Source organism: Melanostigma gelatinosum, assembly GCF_949748355.1.
Source record: "Melanostigma gelatinosum genome assembly, chromosome: 8".
Taxonomy (NCBI): Eukaryota; Metazoa; Chordata; class Actinopteri; order Perciformes; family Zoarcidae; genus Melanostigma; species Melanostigma gelatinosum.
In genome coordinates, this window is record NC_136641.1 from 27,082,468 (window position 1) to 27,107,995 (window position 25,528).

A 25,528-nucleotide genomic window follows, 5' to 3' on the forward strand; every position below is an offset into this window, starting at 1 on the left:
TCTACTGTTACTCAAAACAAACCGAATTCTTTTCTGAACAACACGATACGTTATCATTTAAAACGGTTCAACAAATACGGTCCAACAAACATAAACGTGTCTTTAATTGTCTGTAGGCTGAGATCTGACTCTCACTTAGCGCCCACTTTGTCCAGTTCTTTGTTCACTTTGTGAACTATTTTCTTGAGTCTGTATCCTTCCTGCTTCGTGAGACCTCCTCTGTCCTTGCACCTCATGTGAGATCTGGCAGAGCTGGAGAGCTGCTCCTTGTCAGAGAGGTAGTCCTCCACTCTGACTCCTCTCACGTTCTTACTCCTCCTCAGAAACTCCTTTATCTCCTCCACGCTGTAGCCTCCAGAGCCCCGAGAGCTGCCAGCACCGTGTGTAGAGGGCTCACTGTTTACAGCAGAGTTCTCCTCCTGACTGGACTCAGAGTCCTCCCAACCGGACTCAGGGTCCTCTTCCGGCCTGGACTCACACTCGGCTGCTCCTCCGCTTTCTGTAGTTGCCACTTTCTTGGCCTGTGAGCTTCCTCTGTCTCCTCTCTGTTTCCTCTTCAGCTGAGGGGCCTTGAGCTGCTCCTCGTCTGCTTCCATGTCCACCTCCCCACCTGCCTCCACCTGTCCTCCAATACTCTCCCTCACCTGCTGGACCTCACTTGCCCCGTCCTTCCTCACCTCTTGTTCCCCACTTGTCCTCTCTTCTCTCACCTCCTGAGCCCCACCTGTCACCTCCGCTATCACCTCCTGTACCCCACCCTTCACCTCCGCTCTCACCTCCTGTACCCCACCCGCCTCCTCCACCCTCACCTCCTGAGCCCCACCCTCACCTCCTGTACCCCACCCGTCTCCTCCACCCTCACCTCCTGTACCCCACCCGTCTCCTCCACCCTCACCTGCTGTACCCCACCCGTTTCCTCCACTCTCACCTCCTGAGCCCCACCCGTCTCCTCCACTCTCACCTTCTGAGCCCCACCCGCCTCCTCCACTCTCACCTCCTGAGCCCCACCCGTCTCCTCCACCCTCGCCTCCTGTGCTCCACTTGTTCCCTCTTGTCCGTCCTGCTTGTCCCCTCTGTCCTCAGTACCTCTCTGGTTCTGGTCTTTGTTTGAGCCGTGTCCCCAGGACAAGCTCTGCTCAGATGTCCTTCTCTCCCACAGCTGTAACATTTAAAATCGTTCGTCTTTGCAAAGATGACGTCGTCAAAGTCGTCCACAGTGATCTTGAAGCTGAGGTTGACCACTCTGCTCCTGTTGCTGGGGATCATGAAGACATGTCTCCTGTGAGACACCACGTGCTGCAACAGCGGAGACTGAAATCCAGAGGACACCCTCCTAACCGGAGACACCACCTTCCCATGTTTGGACAGCTCTTTGACGATGGCATCGCTCTTTATGAATGGCGGCACGTTGGACACAGTGACTTTCACCTCCGGTGAGGCGAGAGCATACGTGGGCAGGAAGTGTTCACCCACGGAGACCCCGTTCATCAACACCACTTCCGCAGTTTCTAAGCTGTCCAGAAAGATGACCACAGCGCTGTTCATCCGCGCTGCGGCCTTCACGTGGCTGTGGCCGACAAGCTCACCCACTCCCAGGCTGATCTCCTCCACCCAACACCCGAACAGCGGCGGGATCTTCACGCCGTGTTCCCTGGTCATACCCAACATTACACTATCATACCCAACACTACACTATCATACCCAACACTACACTATCATACCCAACATTACACCATCATACCCAACATTACACTATCATACCCAACATTACACTATCATACCCAACATTACACCATCATACCCAACATTACACTATCATACCCAACATTACACTATCATACCCAACATTACACCATCATACCCAACATTACACTATCATACCCAACATTACACTATCATACCCAACACTACACTATCATACCCAACATTACACTATCATACCCAACATTACACTATCATACCCAACATTACACTATCATACCCAACATTACACTATCATACCAAACATTACACTATCATACCCAACACTACACTATCATACCCAACATTACACTATCATACCCAACATTACACTATCATACCCAACATTACACTATCATACCCAACACTACACTATCATACCCAACACTACACTATCATACCCAACACTACACTATCATACCCAACACTACACTATCATACCCAACATTACACCATCATACCCAACATTACACTACCATACCCAACATTACACTATCATACCCAACATTACACTATCATACCCAACATTACACTATCATACCCAACATTACACTATCATACCCAACATTACACTATCATACCCAACACTACACTATCATACCCAACATTACACTATCATACCCAACATTACACTATCATACCCAACACTACACTATCATACCCAACACTACACTATCATACCCAACATTACACTATCATACCCAACATTACACTATCATACCCAACATTACACTATCATACCCAACACTACACCATCATACCCAACACTACACTATCATACCCAACACTACACTATCATACCCAACACTACACTATCATACCCAACATTACACCATCATACCCAACATTACACCATCATACCCAACACTACACTATCATACCCAACACTACACCATCATACCCAACACTACACCATCATACCCAACACTACACCATCATACCCAACATTACACCATCATACCCAACATTACACTATCATACCCAACATTACACTATCATACCCAACATTACACCATCATACCCAACATTACACCATCATACCCAACATTACACTATCATACCCAACATTACACTATCATACCCAACATTACACTATCATACCCAACATTACACTATCATACCGAACACTACACTATCATACCCAACACTACACTATCATACCCAACATTACACTATCATACCCAACATTACACTATCATACCCAACACTACACTATCATACCCAACATTACACTATCATACCCAACATTACACTATCATACCCAACATTACACTATCATACCCAACATTACACTATCATACCCAACATTACACTATCATACCCAACATTACACTATCATACCCAACACTACACTATCATACCCAACATTACACTATCATACCCAACACTACACTATCATACCCAACATTACACTATCATACCCAACATTACACCATCATACCCAACATTACACTATCATACCCAACATTACACTATCATACCCAACACTACACTATCATACCCAACATTACACTATCATACCCAACACTACACTATCATACCCAACATTACACTATCATACCCAACATTACACTATCATACCCAACACTACACTATCATACCCAACATTACACTATCATACCCAACACTACACTATCATACCCAACATTACACTATCATACCCAACACTACACTATCATACCCAACATTACACCATCATACCCAACATTACAATATCATACCCAACATTACACCATCATACCCAACATTACACTATCATACCCAACACTACACTATCATACCCAACATTACACTATCATACCCAACACTACACTATCATACCCAACATTACACTATCATACCCAACATTACACTATCATACCCAACATTACACTATCATACCCAACACTACACTATCATACCCAACATTACACTATCATACCCAACATTACACTATCATACCCAACACTACACTATCATACCCAACACTACACTATCATACCCAACATTACACTATCATACCCAACATTACACTATCATACCCAACACTACACTATCATACCCAACATTACACTATCATACCCAACATTACACTATCATACCCAACATTACACTATCATACCCAACATTACACTATCATACCCAACATTACACTATCATACCCAACATTACACTATCATACCCAACACTACACTATCATACCCAACATTACACTATCATACCCAACACTACACTATCATACCCAACATTACACTATCATACCCAACATTACACCATCATACCCAACATTACACTATCATACCCAACATTACACTATCATACCCAACACTACACTATCATACCCAACATTACACTATCATACCCAACATTACACTATCATACCCAACACTACACTATCATACCCAACATTACACTATCATACCCAACATTACACTATCATACCCAACACTACACTATCATACCCAACATTACACTATCATACCCAACACTACACTATCATACCCAACATTACACTATCATACCCAACACTACACTATCATACCCAACATTACACCATCATACCCAACATTACAATATCATACCCAACATTACACCATCATACCCAACATTACACTATCATACCCAACACTACACTATCATACCCAACATTACACTATCATACCCAACACTACACTATCATACCCAACACTACACTATCATACCCAACATTACACTATCATACCCAACATTACACTATCATACCCAACATTACACTATCATACCCAACATTACACTATCATACCCAACACTACACTATCATACCCAACACTACACTATCATACCCAACATTACACTATCATACCCAACATTACACTATCATACCCAACATTACACTATCATACCCAACATTACACTATCATACCCAACACTACACTATCATACCCAACATTACACTATCATACCCAACATTACACTATCATACCCAACACTACACTATCATACCCAACACTACACTATCATACCCAACACTACACTATCATACCCAACACTACACTATCATACCCAACACTACACTATCATACCCAACACTACACTATCATACCCAACACTACACTATCATACCCAACATTACACTATCATACCCAACACTACACTATCATACCCAACATTACACCATCATACCCAACATTACAATATCATACCCAACATTACACCATCATACCCAACATTACACTATCATACCCAACACTACACTATCATACCCAACATTACACTATCATACCCAACATTACCCAGTGAAGAAAAAGATCGGAAAATCGCTATTTTAACGCTCTCAATCACGCTCCGCCAACTCCACGCTCCTTCCACTCAGACAGAGAGAGAGGAACAGAGAGACAGAGAGACAGAGAGAGAGACAGAGAGAGAGACAGCGAGAGAGACAGACGGACAGAGAGAGAGATGATGTCAGACAAAGTAGAAGAAGAGGAGCAAAGGCCGACACCAAAACAATCATTAGCTTCAGATTTTCATCTTTCCGACGGTCCTTGAACACATCATGTGTGACAAACGCTGCTGTCAGAAAAAGAAAACATATCGAAGCTTAAAATTATATTTCATCAACAACATTTTATTCTACATGTTCTCATTATAAATGTTTCTTCTGATAAAGCGTTCACTTTAACCAGTGTGTAAAAACATTAAAGTGCGAGCTCCTCAGAGAAACTATGAAGTCATGATTGATTCATCTGAGACCAACAGTCATGTGACAACAAGGAGGAGACACTTTGACTGAGCTACAGGAAGTGAACACAGAGAGGAGAGGAGAGGAGGAGAGCAGAGAGGAGAGGAGAGGAGAGAGAGGAGAGGATGTAATTGTGAATAGTTCATCATATAAATGTTCAATGTAACCAGGTGAGTCGTACCGGCTGTGAACACGGTGGGTTCAGGCCCCGCCTCCTTAGGCTGACTCGCTCCAGCGGACGAAGGTACGGAGAAGTCCAGTGAAACCATTCGTTGTGTCGACGGCTCCACTGGCGGTAGTGGACCTGGATACGCTCTTTGTCGTAGTCAATCTTCTCGATCGTGGCCGCGTACCTGACAGGACGAGAACTGATGATCACTTTCTAAAGACACAGCGAGGAGAGGTCGAGTCAAACACAAAGGAATGTGTTCAAGTTGTTCAATAATATTAAAACTTAAAAGGTACTTTGTGGAATTCTCAGAAAACCCTTATTAACAGTGACACCGGTGGCCGATGAGTGAGATGCAGTTAGCATCCTGATGCTAGCCACTGAACTTGATTGATCGGCCAGCTGAGTGTCAGTTTTAGTTTAGTCCGCCGGGTGTCACTCGATAAAACTCAGTGGACTTTGTGTGGCGGTTGGTTGCCAGTCGTTAGCTGACGTCAGCTAACGTTAGCTGGTGTTGCAGTGTTGTCGCTGTCGTGGAGCTGAAGAGAGACGAGGATTCTTTGGATTTTCTTGACATAGAAATCTGTCCACAGGCCACCGAGACAGTCGGGGATGGTCTCTGGTTTTTAAGTTGCGTTACATCGGCGGTGCGTCTTCATGCTGTGGTCGGTAGCTCCCATGAACTTACGCTTCATTTTCTTTTTTTGTATTAATCCGTTTGTTTTTGTCATGTTTATTACTGGAGCACTAATAAAATATGATAGAATACATTCATCTACATCTGAAAAGGAAGCGTGTGGACTTTGAAACGATCACGGCCGACCAACCAGACAGACCTGCTGAACCAAACTGCCCCATGGAGGAGAGAACAGAAGCTAAGCTAAGCTAACTAGGACCTGAGGCTACTCCACTACCCAGCATGCATCCTGGCTGTCTGATGGTCGGTCACAGGAGAATAAGATGGATGAAAGCAGCGGGATGTCGGTGACTGTCGAGTCCACGTCTTCACAGATACCTGGATCCATAGTGGTCCAGGATCAAGCTGCACTAGACGGGTGGACAGCAGGACAGAGAGCAGGACTCTGGTGGACCAGAGGAGGTGTTTTTGTTTTGTTTGTCTTGTGTTTGTTGTGTCACAAATGAACTACAACTGAATTTCGTTAATGACAATGAATCATCCTTGAATCCGTTCACATCAAACAGTACTAGGGCTGCAAATGACGATTATTTTAATAATCGATTAATCGGGCAATTCTTTTTTCGATTAATTGATGAATCGGATATTAATGGGCCAAAAAAAAACGAGTGAATAAAAACGTGTCTTTAGTCTTGCAAACTATACTACCCCTGCTTTACTACTGTTATTAACGAGCTAACGCTAACTTGTCATGATTGTCAAGCTGGCTATGTTCACCCAGAGCTCTACATACCTCATATCAACAGAGACCGGACCAAACTATGTGTATACATGTGTGTGTGTAAACCATACGGTACAAACAATGAATAGACGCTGCCGTATTTACGTCTACGTGACGTTATTGAGTGCGGGTGGAGCTGCTACGATGTTAGCATAGCCTAGCACCGATCCATCAGAGCTCCATTGAGAAGAGAAGTAGCCTACAAATCACCATCATTATGTAGTTGTTTCGGAGTCCCTTTTTGTCGGTTTATTGCCGTTAAATCACAGCCAATCAGTTTATTTTGTGTTCCTACAGCTGTAGTAAACAGCGACGTGTGGCTTGCTAGACAGTGAATACAGCTCGATAAAATCCACGGAGCTCCTCTGGACAATGTTATCAACCAGACATGACGGCGTTTAGTTTCCCGGGATATCTGTCACTTCCACAACACGTACTAAGCAGAAATAGGTTATTTTTTCCATGGTTAACGGCGGACAGTCGAACTGCCTTCAGGGCGATAAGCCACGCCCCCTCTCCGGTGCATCCAGCACGAATGAACACCAATAGTCCCCGGCGAGACCGGCGTTTCGTGTGAACACGGCATTAGGTCGTACTGATTTCTCTGCCTCCACCATGTGTTTCAGAACAACGTTACGGGTCTCTCCGACGGTCTTTCCTCTACCTCTGCTCTGCTCCGCTCTTTTTTATTCTTATTTTTTATACTCAAACATCTCCGCAACTTATTGAGTGGCGTAATAATCGCGCGACACAACGAATCGGCAATGAAATTTGATAATGAAAACTATTTTAAAAATCGATTTTTATCGATTTTATCGATTCGTTGTTGCAGCCCTAAACAGTACAAATAAATTAATTCATGTACATTGCTTCATAGTACCTTTAAACCAGAACCCTTTGTGTGTGTGTAGGTGTGTGTGTGCGTGCGTACGTGTGTGTGTCTGTGCATGTGTATATGTGTGTGTGTGTACACACCACTTCTTGTGGCAGTCTCGGGCTTCTAGCTGAGCTCCGACCTCAAAGGTGATTCCTGAGCGGTCTGGAGGCGTCTTCATCTTCATCAGAGAGAAACGTTACTCAGTAAATGTACTATTAACAATGAATTATTTATACATTCAGCACACTGTCAAATTAAATACATTAAAATACTTTAGAGTCCACCGCACTTTATTGTATTTTAATTGACATTTTTTTCTTGTATTTTGGAAATAATTGTGCATTTCTTTAAGCTTTATGTGCACTTAGATTGAAATGTCCATTTTATTAAATTACTCTTTTTTAATATAAACTAACAGGATATAAAATGAGTAATAATGCAACATACACGTTAATGCAGCAGGAACGTCAGATATGAAAGTAAAACAATAGTGAACAATCTGCAAAATAAATACTTCTACGTCATACTTTAAGTATATTAAACTGATGCATATATTTAATGAATTCTACTTGTAGTAGAGTATTTTCACATTGCAGTATTAGTACTTTCCCTGAAGTATAGGATGTGAATATGCTTCATCAGGATAATAAAATATATAATAATATGAAAATCTTTCTCATATTCACAAACCTGTGATTGAGATTGAATTACACCCCCCCCCCCCCCCCCCCCACCCCACCCCCCAGACACACACACAAAGCGCGCGACCTGTGACAGCAACGACGTCGCGGGCACGAGCATCGGTTTTTTTTCTTGGTTTTATTTACCTCTATTTAAAAGTTTTAAAACATTCTAGATAAAAAACGGCAACACAACTTGAATAGTAAGAGATGTTTTTCAGTTTATAAGAACATTTAGACGACGTAAAAGCTGTTTCGGTAAATTTAGAGGCGACGTCACCGTACGTGTGGTTACGTGATGACGACAGCACGTAACGGTTGCAGCGAAACTTTTAGCTAAAGTCTAGCTTTTTTTCATAAATACCCATAAATGTAGTGAGGATGACGACTCGGAACATACGTCACTAACAAAACATCAAAACTTAACCCGCGTTTAATCAATAAAAGATACTATTACATTCAGTTTTTATTGTCTTTTTAACATTTCTGTGTCTAATCTGCTAGCTTCCTCTGAGAAAGAAGCTGATTGGTTCACGGGCCATGGAGGACGCCTGCATTGGAACTCTCATTGGACATCTCTGCTGTCAGTCAAAACAAGTCCCGCCCCGCCTCGGATTTTTTGACAGTACCCAAAAAAAAAAAGGAGCTAATGCTAATCTGTGTTAGCTCCACAGAGCAAAGCAAGAAATGACAAGGGGCGAAATACACAAAATGCTTCAAATGTACACGTCCGTGAGCTACACGTGAGTCAGAACGTGGACGGACAAATGTTTGACGTTGTTCACGAGGGCTCGCGCAGTTTAAAACAGAGTGGTTGTCTCTCCTTCATTGACTGTGGAGAGATAAGCTAACCGAGTTAGCCTGTCAGCCTCGGCGGAGGGCTACCGCCGAGGCTGACAGGCAGCTCACTTTAACCCGGTGAGCTGTCGTTAAAGCGAACCTTTATTAAACTATCTCCGCTCTACACATGTCATTAAGAGCGTTAAAATGTGTAAACGAGAATCACAAAAGCTTGTTTACCTCTCGCGCTACTTGTGCACTGCACTCTTCTTCATACTGTGATATCCGCAGATGCGCATGCGCGACAGGATACCTTGCCAGCTGTGTTTTGGGCGGGTTGTGTAACCTCAAAAGGTATGGAAGCACATTGTTGTCAATGTGATGGAAAATAAAACACCCTGTCAGTCTTAATGATGACATAATTCTCAAACTAATGACTTAATATGTGAAAATAATGAGTTACGATTACAAAATAATGAGTTAGTATATAAGTATAAAAAGTATACTTTAGTACCTCCATGCATGACAATCAATAAATAAAATAAAATAATCAATAAATAAATAATAAATACAGCGGTTTTCTGGGGTTCAATGCTTGATTTAGGTAGTATGACCTCTCTCGGATGCTTGCTTGCATCCTTCCCAAAAAGCGGCACCTAACACCTAAAGGTCTGCAGCAGTCTTGCTGCTACACACAGATAGTTCACACAGCGGTAGGATGGCCTCGTTTAGGATGCACGCTTGCGCCCTTAATCTTAAAATAACGTCTCCTGAGGTCCGCAGCAAGCTTGCTGTTACACAGAGCTTTTCCATAGTCCGGCTGATGCTTAGCATGGACGTCATACCAGACTTGGCGTTGGGTTCCGTTGTTTTGGGGGTTGGTGCTCGGTGCTCCCCGGTTTGGCTCGGTAGCTGCTGGCTAATCCGCGGAGCATTCAAAGAGCGGAGCCATCAGCGGCAAGTTTAACTGTATTTCCATTTGTTAAACAATCTATGACGAGTGTTCCTGACTGAACTGATGTAAATATTGTCAGTGTATGTCAGGATATTGTAAGATGATTGTTGTTTTTTATGTTGAAACGCTGAAGATGTTGTCATTGTATGAAGCCTGTTCTATTGCTGAAGAACACACATTCACCAGCAGGTGGCAACATCGAGCCAACACCACGAGAGAGTGAACAACCACCTGTATATTAAATCACCATATGTCAACAGTTTTACAAAAGATGATGCTGTTTTATACATGTGATTATATAACATGAAGAAGAAGAGCTGCCACTTCATACAGCTGCACCTCCCATCTGCCCATCACAACCGTCAGGTGAAAACTATACAACGTACAGATGTGAATGACTTTCATGTTCCGAGGCCAAATATATTTAAATCAGACAATAAAATAACCTCAGATAGAAACATTAATACAACTGATCAATAAGCGTAGACCTAAGCATCTCAATTTCAATTTATATTCGAACAAATATAACATTTGTTCACAATGGTGGTGCTTCTCAAACTGAACTGAACGGTGCTTCATACGTTTAATGTAAACGCATCAATCGATGATATGAGTCACTGATTCTATCTGATCACATGCAATCCTTTTCACTTATTCGTGGTTCATTGTTATTCATTTATTTTCTGTTTATAGTTTAGTTATGTCGTGAGTTCTTTATTGACATTTCATGAATAAAGAACTTGATCATTTGATTTGTGTGTATATTAAATAATAGTTTCCTGTGAAGATCTCAGTAATTCTGAAATTAAGATTTCATTAATTAATATCAAATTTAGAATTTTTTTCTATTCCTCCAAAAATGGGTGGCGACCTAAATTGAATCTAATGTTAAAATGATATCAGTTAAACTAATGGTGTCGTATCACTGAAGCTAAGTACTATCGTTATGTTACGAGCTTATGATTCACAATAAAGTTATTAATGAACGTTACATGTTTTAATATTCATGTTATTTATCAAAACTGCTACAAGCAATGACGCTACAATTATTATTGTTATCATTTTTATTTATCCGAGTAATAATCATTCATCTTGTTTGTTGTTGCTGGTCAGTTATTTATCATCATCGTGTTTTGAAAGCAAACATCAAAGGACAGTCAGATATTATTCCATCATTATAATATTAAAGCCCGGTATGCAAATCATTGCTCCAGACGTTTGCATGAGCTGCACATCTACAGTCACATCTACAGTCACATCTACAGTCACATCTACAGTCAGCGACGGACAGAGAGGATCAGAGAAGAGACGAGGATGGACAAACTTCTTCTGAGCATCGTCGTCGTGTCAGGCAAGACTTTCATATCTTTTTATTATTTCCCATCTTTAACATTATAATACTGTTTATTCATTTCTCCCTGTGACATTCTTCTTCACCTTCTTTCTTCATCTTGTTTTACTTTAATGTAAAATGATATTTTGCATTTGTGAGTAAAGTTATTAACTTTGAGTGATTTATTGATTCGCGTGTTGTGTTGGGAATGAAAAGGAGCGTGTTTGAGTTATCAGCATATAAAAAACGAAGTTATTGACATCAAGGCAAGTTTATTTGTGGAGCACATTTCAACAACAAGGTAATTCAAAGTGCGTCACATAAAACCATTAAAAGCATCAAAACATAAGGCAAAAGTAAAGGAGATTTAAAAACATTAAGAACAATCATTGAAACATTGAAACACTAAAAAGCGTGTAAGAAATAAAATACAGCAGTAAAATGCAGAAATGCAGAAGTTGATTAATATCCTTGAATCTGGTTCAATTAAAGGCAGCAAACAGAAAAGTCTTCAATCTCGATTTAAAGGATCAACAGAATTATTAATGTCAGTAAGATTATTAACGATTATTAATAATAACGGGGCACCACCCTGCGAACAGGCACCAATAACCAACGATAACCTAAGTCTGATAATTAGTGTTCACTCACAATGTCAACAGTCTGAGCACTGTTACACATCCAGAGTGACAGTGAAGGTGTAAGTTCAGCAGACCACAGATCAGATATAATCACAACACACGTGCACAAAGTAATCACAGGCAGCTGCTCTCCACTGCAGCCAAGGACCCCAAACTGATCGAGATGGAGCAGGGACCCCCGACCATATATATTGTGTAGAATTGTGTTTTATATGAAATGGGCCGAGTGCCGTGTATAAATATTGTGCATTCAATACTGAGCTGTTCAAATAATACACAGGTTGATATATTCACGTTTTCATTGGAAACATGTGTAAGGCACAGTGAGCAGGGCGGCCGTGCCGCTGCCTTTCATGAACATATCTTGTCAGCTGATACCAATGCCGATATCAACGTTGTCTGTCAACTGCATGATACTCATGCACACAAGATATTCAAACTGATGTTTTCATTTGAAACGAAAAATGACTGATGGCCTATTAGTACCACTGCCATGCATAAAGACACCTGTTATCTTTCATACAAGACTGAACTATTACAACAATGGACACATTCATGTTTAGAGGAAACTTTTTTTTTAATATTGTATTATAATATTTTTTTTCTAATCAACCAAAGATTTCGTGGACCCCCTGTTGAAGACCTCTGCTCTAAAGTACAACAGTTTATTAAGTTCTAATAATAATGATCTCGTCAACTAATATCGAAAACTAACAACAAAACTATGCACGTGTCAGGCGTTTCCCATCTTTAACATTATAATACTGTTTAATAATTTGTCCCTGTGACATTCTTCTTCCTTCATCTTCTTTTCCTTTAATGTGAAACGATCATTTGCATCAGTGAGTAAAGTTGTTCATATTAAATGTAATCAACATGCTGTTTGTCAATCCAGGGCTGTGTGCCGTCTCATCACCTGCTGAACGGCGCTTCCATTTTGTTTCTGACCTGAAGACCATGACTGAAGCACAGCGTCACTGCAGAGAGACATACAGCGACCTGGCCACCATACGGGACATGGAGGACGTGGACACCCTGAACACAATGCTGCATTCAAGCCAGATGGTGGACGGCAGCTCTGTGAGTAATATTATATCAGTGACAGGAGGTCTGCAAGTTTACATCCACACAAAGTCTGCAGATGAACTGCACTGAACTATGTACTTGTACTTTACTTGAGTATTTAAGTTCAATGCAGTTTATTAATACATTTCAGAGGGACATTTATGTGACAGGTTTACAGATTCATATTTTACAAACAAAACATGATTTAATGCAACATACTGATAATCTCTGCTTTATATTTAAAGCATTAATATCTCATCAAACAAGTATCATCCAAGATATAGAGGAATGTTGTCATAGTTTGCACTGTTAGCACCGTTAGCTGTTAGCACCGTTAGCTGTAAGCATTGTTAGCTGTTAGCACCGTTAGCTGTTAGCATCGTTAGCTGTAAGCATCGTTAGCTGTTAGCATCGTTAGCTGTTAGCATCGTTAGCTTCTAGCATCGTTAGCTGTTAGCACCGTTAGATGTTAGCATCGTTAGCTGTTAGCATCGTTAGCTTCTAGCATAGTTAGCTGTTAGCACCGTTAGCTGTTAGCACCGTTAGCTGTTAGCACCGTTAGCTGTTAGCATCGTTAGCTTCTAGCAGCTAGCTCAGCCGTCACCACGTTACGAGACGCTTAGTCCTTTATGAACAGCAGGAGTGATTACAGGAAGTAAAACCTGTTTCAATGTTCATGTTAGCACCTGAATATTGTTTGAAGACGGACTTGAACAAATTGTGAACCTGTTATTGAAGTTTTTAAAAATCGACAGCATCAAGACTGTCAATGGTAAAATATCTAAAAGTCTATTTCTTTATATCACATTGAAATATTGCTTTCAGCAAGCCTGGATAGGACTGAACAATGATGTGGACAACTGGAGGTGGTCACTGTCAAACACAAGTTTCTACAAACCCGGAGAGACAGAGTTCAGACGATGGTGGCCTGGAGAACCGGACAACTACCACGGTGAAGCAGAGTGTACAGAGATGAGAGGAGATGGGTACTGGACCGACATCCCTTGTGCTATTCACAGAAAACCACTCTGCGTCGATGTCAGAGGTGAGAATATTGAAGCTACTATGAGAAACAGTCATCTTGTGTTGATTCTGTTGGTCCTTGTGGACATAAGTGGTCGTGTCTCAGAGCACCAGAGTCCCTTTAGAAAACCTCTCATTTTACTGAAGCAGGGTCTGACAGTCGGTCCTGATCAGTCCTGGTTCTGGTTCTCCCGTCCCCCCCTTCCCTCCCAGCAATACAGCCTGGGTCTGTTCACGGTGGACCGGTCTCTGCTGGAGGATCTGGGTCTGTTCACGGTGGACCGGTCTCTGCTGGAGGATCTGGGTCTGTTCACGGTGGACCGGTCTCTGCTGGAGGATCTGGGTCTGTTCACGGTGGACCGGTCTCTGCTGGAGGATCTGGGTCTGTCCACGGTGGACCGGTCTCTGCTGGAGGATCTGGGTCTGTCCACGGTGGACCGGTCTCTGCTGGAGGATCTGGGTCTGTCCACGGTGGACCGGTCTCTGCTGGAAGATCTGGGTCTGTTCACGGTGGACCGGTCTCTGCTGGAGGATCTGGGTCTGTCCGCTGGAGGATCTGGGTCTGTCCACGGTGGACCGGTCTCTGCTGGAGGATCTGGGTCTGTCCACGGTGGACCGGTCTCTGCTGGAGGATCTGGGTCTGTCCACGGTGGGCCGGTCTCTGCTGGAGTCTGACCTGAAGGAGGTTCTGGTGAACCTGCATGAGTTCATCTGGTTTCACCAGAATCCGACCCGGTGGCTCCGATGACGAGCATCAAGAACAACTCTATAGAAACAGACCATCTTCTCTCTGATGGTCTCTGTACTGATGGAGGTCTGATAGAGGATCAGGACTACACTGTTTCATAGCAGTTAAAAGTTGCTCATGGTAACGTGAACTGGTCTCGGGCTTCATGGACGTCATTTAAAGCAGATGAATGTGAGTCCTGCCTTCATGTCCCTGTGGGAGCAGGCTCATTAAGCCGCTTTGTATCATGTCTGTTGGAGGGGAAATATCTCTGATGTGTCTTTATGAATGTGGGACTCAATGGACGCCTGCATGTTCATGTTCACACAGCTCTGTGTTGACTTCACCTTCATGCTGAGATTCATAAGCAACAATACAACTGGTTTGCATCCATGTTGTCTGTTATGGTGTCTCTTCACAGCACTTCACTCTGGTCTATTTTCAGGACTGAGTGAGACATTTGTCCTCATTAACATCGACATGACGTGGACTGAGGCCCAGAGCTACTGCAGAGAACACCACACAGACCTGGCCAGTGTGAGGAACATGACAGAGAACCAGAAGGTCCAGAATCTGGTACCCTCAGGTGTCTGGATCGGCCTTTCCAGAGATGGATGGAAGTGGTCTGACGGAAGTGACTCCTCATTTAGAAACTGGAACACTCAACCTACTGGTGTCTCTGAGACTTGTGCCGCAGCAGATTTTAGTGCCAATGGACGATGGGAGAACCTGAACTGTGACGTCACGAGAGCGTTCATTTGCTACATTGGTAAGCTGTCATTCACTCAGTGTTTAAATGTGGATTTAGGTTTACTTTATGAGCAAATATAGTTAAAAAATACAGAGAAACATCAAAGGTAGAGCAAAATAAATCCATAACTATCAAGTTATGGATAAAAACACATTGAATATGCAGATCAACTGCTGATGATGGAGAGTGATCGCCCCATTGATGCTAGAATGCTAACGCTAACACCATGCTAAGCTAAGCTAAGGTTTTCTTGCACCAGCCATATTTAAAGATTGAGCTGATGGTAAATTACCATACTTTCTATTTTATCTTTCAAAGTGTTAAACATTCAAGGATGCAGATTATTATCAACCAGAAATGTTGTGACTGATGAAGTTTGTTGTTTTTTAGATGTTGTTCCTGTTTCAATGCAAGTGATTAAAGTGAGGCTGCAGAAAAGCAGCTCGTCTGTGGATCTGAATGATGCTGTGGTGATGGAGGACCTCTTGAAGAAGGTACATCTTTCTAACATTAACAACAGAACAGGTGATGCATGTGATTGAGTGCACGACTAAGAACAATGTCAATGTGCTGTGTGCAGTGCACACGTGTATACGTCACTATTGAAGGTAGACTTGTGTCCAAAGAACATGCAAACAACAAAGCTGTTCTCATGGGAACCAGAGTTCTTCTAAAGCAGAGCTTCCACATGAGGACAGTGAGAGAAAGGATGCAGGATGTAAATGAACAGCGTTTAGTGAAGACTTCTTCTCTGTCAGCGACATTCAGGAAGTAAATGTCTTTGTATCTCAGCTCAAACAGAGGCTGAAGGACCAGGGGCTGAATGACGACATCAAGCTGAGCTGGAGGAAGCAGTCGGATGGAAAAGTCTTCCACAAGGAAGAGAAGAAGACAAAGAAGAAGGAGACGTGTCCAAATAAAGACGAGCTTTAATGTTTGAGTCCTCCTCCTCCTCTTCCTCCTCCTCTTCCGCCTCCGCCTCCTCTTCCTCCTCCTCTTCTTCCTCTTCCTCCTCGTCCTCCTCCTCCTCTTCTTCCTCCTCCTCCTCTTCCTCTTCCTCCTCTTCCTCCTCCTCTTCCTCTTCTTCTTCCTCCTCCTCTTCCTCTTCTGCCTCCTCTTCCTCTTCCTCCTCCTCTTCCTCCTCTTCCTCTTCTTCTTCCTCCTCTTCCTCTTCTGCCTCCCCCTCCTCTTCCTCCTCCTCTTCTTCCTCTTCCTCCTCCTTCTCTTCCTCTTCCTCTTCCTCTTCCTCCTCTTCCTCTTCCTCTTCTGCCTCTGCCTCCTCCTCCTCCTCCTCTTCCTCTTCTTCTTCCTCCTCCTCTTCCTCTTCTTCTTCCTCCTCCACTTCCCCTTCCTCCTCCTCCTCCTCCTCCACTTCCTTTGTCCTCTTCCTCCTCCTCCTCTTCCTCCTCCTCTTCCTCTTCATCTTCCTCCTCTTCCTCCTCCTCTTCTTCCTCTTCTTCCTCCTCCTCTTCTTCCTCTTCTTCCTCTTCTTCCTCCTCCTCTTCTTCCTCTTCCTCCTCTTCCTCCTTTTCTTCCTCCTCCTCCTCTTCCTCTTCTTCCTCCTCCTCCTCTTCTTCCTCTTCTTCCTCCTCCTCCTCCTCTTCCTCTTCTTCCTCCTCCTCCTCCTCTTCCTCCTCCTCTTCCTCTTCTTCCTCCTCCTCCTCCTCCTCCTCCTCCTCCTCCTCTTCCTCCTCTCAATCAATGGTAGAAAGTACCTCAGTACTGACCCTTTGCTGTGAAGTAGCGTATTTACATTTCATGCTACTTTAGACTGTTACTCCACTACATTGATCTGTCAGCTATAGTTTCTACACTCTTAGAAATAAAGGTTCCAAACAGGTTCTTCCTGAAGGGCTGAGGTTCTACCCAGAACCATTTGCTTCTGAAGAACCTTTTCCTTCTTCAAGGGTTTCTGAAAGCACAGGTGTTAAAAAAAGCCAGAAATGTGGGTTCTGCTGCACCACGTCAGCCCCGGTTCTTTAGAAACCTCATGAGGAACCCATAGTGAGTTCTAGATGGAACCCTTGGGATACAAAAGGGTTCCTGGTGGAGACACGCAGGTGGGATCTTGTTGGTACCTTTAGAAGGTGGAAATGTTCTGCATAGAACCTCCAGAGAAGATCTTAGATGAAACCGTGACACCATATGAGGGTTCTCTGTGGAACCTTTGGGTGGAAACTTTCACATGTGGTTCTGGGTAAAACTATTTATGCTTCGTTCTTGGTAGAACCCTCTGAAAGGGTTGCAGGTGGAACCTTTAGAAAAGGTTCTAACTGGAACCAAAATGGGTTCTCCTATGGTTCTAGTTAGCACATTTGTTTCTCAGAGTGTAGTTTCTTTGCGCACTAAGATATGTAATATAAAGTGTGTGATGAGCTTATTAAATATGACGCATTGTTTCGTAGAATCTCAACCTGCTGCAGCGTTAAAATGCTACTTACATGTTAATCAGTAATAATGATCCAATAACATGTTTATGATAGTGTAGCTCTCTATCAGAGTGGATTCTGCATCATGAGGAGCGTTTCTCTTGATCATGAAGAACTTTGTTCTGTAATTCTAAAATGTAGGACTTTGTATTTGTAGTGTTGTGTGTTGTCATGGTGATAATGCTTCTTTTGCTTCAATAAAACATTTGAATCAGCTTCCTGTTTCACCACAGTTCTTCATGTACTTCAGGTCCAAATAGAGTGTGATGCCTCTAACAGACATAAAGTGTGGGCTCAAGACCAGCTTCAATGCTGCTTTCCTCTTTTGATTTCACTGAAGATATGATTCTATGTTCAAGCAGCACACTGAGTGAAGTCTTTATCACTGAGCTGACTTTCCACCTGAACTACAATGAACTGAGCAACATTTCTCTGCTCTCTGCTCCTCATTGATTTGTTCATCAAGAACAAGAACGCACAAGTTAATTTCTAGAGTAAAAGCAGGTCTACCAAAGAGCAGAGATCAGGGTCCACATCCTCGGTCCTGTCTGTGCTCAGGTTTAGGAAACAGATACCCGGTCGGCCCGTTCAGTATCCTTCACTGTGGAGCGTCCATGTTTTACCGAGCAGATGCACTGGGACACCATCTTCACCCGAAATGTGTTTAAGAAGATAAAAATACATAAACTGTAGAATCAAGATAATTCTATCTTTGAGGAAAACTGAATATAAAATATAAATATATATAAACTGATGAAGCTGTTTCTGCAGAATGCCTGAACCGACTAGATACTGTAGTACTTGTACATGTACTTGTATCACTGTTAGGTGTGTGTGTGTGTGTGTGTGTGTGTGTGTGTGTGTGTGTGTGTGTGTGTGTGTGCGTGTGTGCGTGTGTGTGTGATGGTGCTACTATAAATATGAAACATTCAAATGAATATTTTCATTTCTATATTTTCGAGTGTCACTCCTGTATCTTTGAATTTTCCTCTGACCAATTTGCATGAAGTCAACTGAGTTACTGTACGTGTTGCGTGTTGAACACAATGAGCCTTTTCAACAGCACACATTCAAATAAACTGAGAGCAAACAAAGACGAACACACTTCTGCTGCACACGGCAAGAGTTTTGCATGTTTTATGATAATATTTTTAGTACATTGATATTTCCTTGAAGCTCCAAAACTCTTATCAGAACACGATGAAGATGCACTTCAGTGATGTTATAACTAATGCAAACTGAATACAAGTTAGACTTTATGTTCATAACATCCAGACATGTCTGGGTCCAGAGCTTGAGATAACAAAACTACTTAGTTCGGTTGAGACAACAAAACTACTTAGTTTGGTTGAGACAACAAAACTATTTAGTTCGGTTGAGATAACAAAACTACTTAGTTCGGTTGAAACAACAAAACTATTTAGTTCGGTTGAGACAACAAAACTATTCAGTTCGGTTGAGACAACAAAACTATTTAGTTCGGTTGAGACAACAAAACTATTCAGTTCGGTTGAAACAACAAAACTATTCAATTCGGTTGAGACAACAAAACTATTTCGTTCGGTTGAGACAACAAAACTATTTAGTTCGGTTGAGACAACAAAACTATTTAGTTCGGTTGAAACAACAAAACTATTTAGTTCGGTTGAGACAACAAAACTATTTAGTTCGGTTGAGACAACAAAACTATTCAGTTCGGTTGAGACAACAAAACTATTTAGTTCGGTTGAAACAACAAAACTATTTAGTTCGGTTGAGACAACAAAACTATTCAGTTCGGTTGAGACAACAAAACTATTTAGTTCGGTTGAAACAACAAAACTATTTAGTTCGGTTGAGACAACAAAACTACTTAGTTCGGTTGAAACAACAAAACTATTCAGTTCGGTTGAGACAACAAAACTATTTAGTTCGGTTGAGACAACAAAACTATTCAGTTCGGTTGAAACAACAAAACTATTTAGTTCGGTTGAGACAACAAAACTACTTAGTTCGGTTGAAACAACAAAACTATTCAGTTCGGTTGAGACAACAAAACTATTTAGTTCGGTTGAGACAACAAAACTATTTAGTTCGGTTGAGACAACAAAACTACTTAGTTAGGTTGAGACAACAAAACTACTTAGTTAGGTTGAGACAACAAAACTATTTAGTTCGGTTGAAACAACAAAACTATTCAATTCGGTTGAGACAACAAAACTACTTAGTTCGGTTGAAACAACAAAACTATTTAGTTCGGTTGAAACAACAAAACTATTCAATTCGGTTGAGACAACAAAACTACTTAGTTCAGTTGAAACAACAAAACTATTTAGTTCGGTTGAGACAACAAAACTATTTAGTTCGGTTGAGACAACAAAACTATTCAGTTCGGTTGAGACAACAAAACTATTTAGTTCGGTTGAAACAACAAAACTATTTAGTTCGGTTGAGACAACAAAACTATTCAGTTCGGTTGAAAACTATTCAGTTCGGTTGAGACAACAAAACTATTCAGTTCGGTTGGGAGAACAAAACTACTTAGTTCGGTTGAGACAACAAAACTATTTAGTTCGGTTGGGAGAACAAAACTACTTTGTTCGGTTGAGACAACAAAACTACTTAGTTAGGTTGAGACAACAAAACTATTTAGTTCGGTTGAGACAACAAAACTACTGTTCTGTCTGCCTTCTCCCTTGACGGCTTGGCGTTCCACCGTGTGGGATTCTACACCTGTGCATATCCTAGACTGTTACCTGTTGTGTGTTCAGTTGAGAATAAAGCTTTGATTCCAACTATTCAGTGTGTCTGTTGTACTGCTTTGTATCTCAGCTCAAACAGAGGCTGGTTCTTCAGCCTCTGTTTGAGCTGAGATACGACAGGGGCTGAATGACGACATCAAGCTGAGCTGGAAGAAGCAGTCGGATGGAAAAGTCTTCCACAAGGAAGAGAAGAAGACGTGTGCAGAAAAAGATGAGCTTTAATTTGCATGAAGTCAACTGAGTTACTGTACGTGTTGCGTGTTGAACACAATGAGCCTTTTCAACAGCACACATTCAAATAAACTGAGAGCAAACAAAGACGAACACACTTCTGCTGCACACGGCAAGAGTTTTGCATGTTTTATGATAATATTTTTAGTACATTGATATTTCCTTGGAGCTCCAAAACTCTTATCAGAACACGATGAAGATGCACTTCAGTGATGTTATAACTAATGCAAACTGAATACAAGTTAGACTTTATGTTCATAACATCCAGACATGTCTGGGTCCAGAGCTTGAGATAACAAAACTACTTAGTTAGGTTGAGACAACAAAACTATTTAGTTTGGTTGAAACAACAAAACTATTTAGTTCAAGCAGCCTTTCTATTCTTACCAGTGCAGCTGGTTCTGATAGATAATAAACTGGATGAACTCAAGAAGAAGATGACTTCTCAATGTGACACTAAGAACTACAACGTTATGGTTTTCACAGAGATTTAGTTTGACCCCCCCAATCCCGGACCTAGTTAGAACTATATATATATATATATATATATATACACATTACACCCCTAATATATATATATATATATATATATATATGTATATATATATATATGTATATATATACACATATATATATATGTATATGTGTATGTGTATATATACACATATATATACACGTTACACCCCTAATATATATATATAGATATATATTAAATATATATATATATATATATGTATATATGTATATATATATATACATATATATATATATATATACACACGTTACACCCCTAATATATATATACACACATATATATATATACATATATATACATATATATATATATATATATACATATACATATATATATCTACATATATATATACATATATATACACGTTACACCCCTAATATATATATATATATATATATAAATATATTAAAATATATATATATATACATATATTCGGGGTGTAACGGTTCACAAAACTCACGGTTGGGTTGGGTACGATACAGTGGAGCCACGGTTCGGTACGTTTAAAAAAAATAATAATCATTTTTTAAAAATGTATTTTTATTTTTTATTCAAACGTATTGTTCGGTTCGTCATGCGTACCGAACCGTGAGCCTCGTACCGAACGGTTCAATATGAATATGCGTATTGTTACACCCCTAATATATATCTATATATATATGTATATTATAACCTACATAGTACTGTGTAATAGTTTAGTACAGATGGGGTATAAATAAAGTACTTACTGGGTACTTAATACGAGGACCAATATGTATACAAAGTATCTAAAACTGGTTCCACGTTGACAAACATTAAAATGCTCTTACATATATAAAAACATATTAATATTATATCATAATAATGTACACGAACTGTGAACGGAGACATTCTGCATTGTGAGTACTTTTACTTTGGATACTGTTAGTACATTGTTAGCTCGGTGATTCTATATGTAACTTTAGTACGTAAACATATTGAATTGAGGTATTTTTTAGACTTCATCCACCACCGTTAGAAATCAAAACTATATTAAAATGTATATTAAAATATACTTCTTGAAGCTGTACTCACCGAGTCCTTCAGAAAGTACTTTTATTAGTTTTATCTCGAGGATCTTTTGTGTTTAACGTCGAGAGCGTTGTGTACTATTGAGATTCGACCTTGATGAGAGAGTGCAGTCGCTTTGCTGCTTGCTCTTGCCTCTGCTTGCATTTTCTTGCATTTTCTTGCTTCAATTTGCCAGATATATCACATATATCTTGCCAGATATATCACATATATCACCCTTCAACGTTTGAGTGAAGACAAATCCAGAAAGTTGTCGAGCTATTTCGATTGTTGGCTAATGCTAACTAGCAGCTAAGCTAAAGCTAAGTAGCAGCAAGATGCCTCCCTTCTCCACGGACGACTACTACAAACTCCTACAGAAGATTGCAGTCTTGGAAACAAAAATCCACCGACTAGAAGTAAACGTGGCGGTAAATGGACTGTGTGGGAATGATACCACTCTACCATGGACTCAAAACACTGGACAAATGCAAGCTAAGACACAGCTAACTAGCACAACCAGGCCTACCAAGAAACAGGAGGAGAGAGCAGATAATGAATCTTATGCGACTGACTGGCCTGCACTAGCACACGGGCAGAACTCCTCCTCAACCCCTGCACCCAGACGGACAAAGCCAAGGACAGCTCAGGAAAGTAAATCCTGCAAAATACCTCCACAACAACCAAGCCTACAACTTCAAAACAGATTTGCTCCATTGTCGCAGGATCCTAAATCTCCATCTGATGACCTGGATAAGCAGCTATCTCCTCAAAGCGGGGTAAGAACTGAGAGTCAATGTGAGAAAAGGCCGCAGGCAAAGCGAGTGACTGGGCCTGAGACTCTGATTGTTGGTGACTATGCTGTAAAAGATGTCAGAAAACTGTGCAGCAAGAACACCAAAATACTCTGCTTTCCGAAAGATATGGTCTCTGACATGAGAGACAAATTCCTGGACATCGTGGCTGACTATCCCACAGCGAAAAACATCATGGTGCATACAGGAAGCTGTGATATTGTGACACAACAGTCTGAAGTTCTGAAGCGAGACTTTATTGATCTGTTAAACACAGTCAGCTCTGTCAAGGCTGAGGTGTTCATCAGTGGCCCTCTCCCACCAGTCAGAGGAGGAGATGAAGGATTCAGCAGGCTGTTTGCACTGAACAAATGGCTGTCAACTGCATGTGCTGACCATTCAGTACATTTTATCAACAATTTCTACCTTTTCTGGGCGCGCAGACATCTTTTTACAGCGCATGGAGTTTGCCTGAACAAGTCAGGGGTAAAACTGTTCACCTCTAACCTGTTTTTCTCCCTGTGTCACCCGTCTGTCCCTACTGCCAAGGACAAGATACAAGAGGAGTCTAAACAAGAGATAACCACACAGCATCGCCATGGAGACCTTACGGGAAGGATGCCCCCGCCAAAAGGAGGAGTCTCCAACCTCATCATCAGGGACCGCCTTCGCCTCCGATCTCCCACTTTCCCCACCCTTCCTAGACGAGGAGTCTTTACCTCCCTCCCCAGCACCTACTTCCACCCCCCAAATTCCATCCAGGTCCCTTTCCTCTCTCACACTCTCCCCATCCTCCCCCCACCTGGAGTTCACTGACCGCATGAAAGAGCTGGTCATTGCTGGAACCAAACACACTCCTCGACGGTTCCACAACCGTCCTCTGTCTCCCCTACATGATAACTAAATAATTGATATCTTCTGGGTCCAGGCTACAAGGCTAATGACACCAATGACTCTCTCCAGGAAAAGTCGGGCCCTGTATGCAGCTAGCCGCTTCAATTCCTGTCCTGCAAGTTTATAGAAAAAGAAAGGTGAGGCTGCGAAGAAACAATAGTAAACATGCAAACTTATCAAACTTAGCATACATTCCTCGTCAGCCTGTCCAAATAAATTGGGCAAAGAAAGCTTTAACCACATTAAACTGAGCTTTATTAAATGTCAGGTCTCTGTCAGGAAAAACATTTTTAATCAATGATTTTATTGTTGGGCACAAACTGGACATTTTGTTTTTAACTGAAACTTGGTTAAATCAAGATAACAGTGCAGCTGTTCTTATTGAATCAACACCTCACAACTTCAGTTTCATGAGTGAAACAAGAGCGCATAAGAAAGGAGGTGGAGTTGCTGTTTTATTTAATGATTCTCTTCAATGCAAGCAGATGTCCTTTGGTCATTTTAGTTCTTTTGAATATGTGGCTCTGAATTCCACTCAAGCTTTATTCCTAAACATTTACAGACCGCCTAAATACTGTGCAACCTTCTTTGATGAGTTTACTGAACTGCTGTCTGTAATCTGTATTGATTTTGACTGTGTTGTTATTGTTGGTGATTTTAATATCCATGTTGATAATCCCCAGGACAGAGAGTCTATAGAACTATGTGGTGTCCTTGATAACTATGATCTGACTCAGCATGTGACAGGACCCACCCACAACAGGGGGCACACTCTCGACCTAATCATCACCAAAGGTGTAAACATTTCCAAGGTTGCTGTGACTGATGTTGCACTCTCTGATCATTTCTGTGTTTTCCTTGAGAGTGCAATCTCCTTGCACACAAATGTCCAAACCAAGGTTGTGACAAAGCGTTACATCTCTGAAAACACCAGTGAACTATTGATTCAGAAGTTCTCCTCCACACCAGCCCTCTCTTGCCTCTCAGTCAATGAGCTTGTAGATGGCTTCAATTTT

At 41.5% G+C, this 25,528-nt stretch overlaps 2 protein-coding genes across 5 annotated transcripts in view; one reads left to right on the forward strand and one right to left on the reverse strand.

Moving 5' to 3' along the window:
* LOC306781341 (PHD finger protein 20-like) overlaps positions 1 to 9,645 on the reverse strand; it is a gene marked incomplete at its 5' end in the record, with an annotated part of 24,359 nt that extends 14,714 nt beyond the window's left edge. For 2 of the 4 annotated variants that reach the window (XM_079274159.1, XM_079274158.1), the window contains 2 exons: positions 5,622 to 5,793; positions 8,003 to 8,088. In XM_079274159.1, coding sequence (XP_079130285.1) covers positions 5,622 to 5,793; positions 8,003 to 8,088 — 258 coding nt within the window. Of the gene's footprint in view, positions 1 to 5,621; positions 5,794 to 8,002; positions 8,089 to 9,604 lie in introns of those variants that run through there. The other 2 variants (XM_079274160.1, XM_079274161.1) reach the window with 2 other exon arrangements.
* A 3,592-nt stretch (positions 9,646 to 13,237) lies between these two features.
* Positions 13,238 to 16,792, forward strand: LOC306781197 (putative C-type lectin domain family 20 member A; the record flags this gene model as incomplete). Its single annotated transcript, XM_079273940.1, has 5 exons — positions 13,238 to 13,373; positions 14,184 to 14,403; positions 15,554 to 15,742; positions 16,250 to 16,353; positions 16,652 to 16,792. The coding sequence occupies exons 1-5, from the start codon at positions 13,251 to 13,253 to the stop codon at positions 16,790 to 16,792; spliced, it is 777 nt and encodes a 258-aa protein (XP_079130066.1). The 5' UTR covers positions 13,238 to 13,250.
* Positions 16,793 to 25,528: the final 8,736 nt, after the last annotated feature.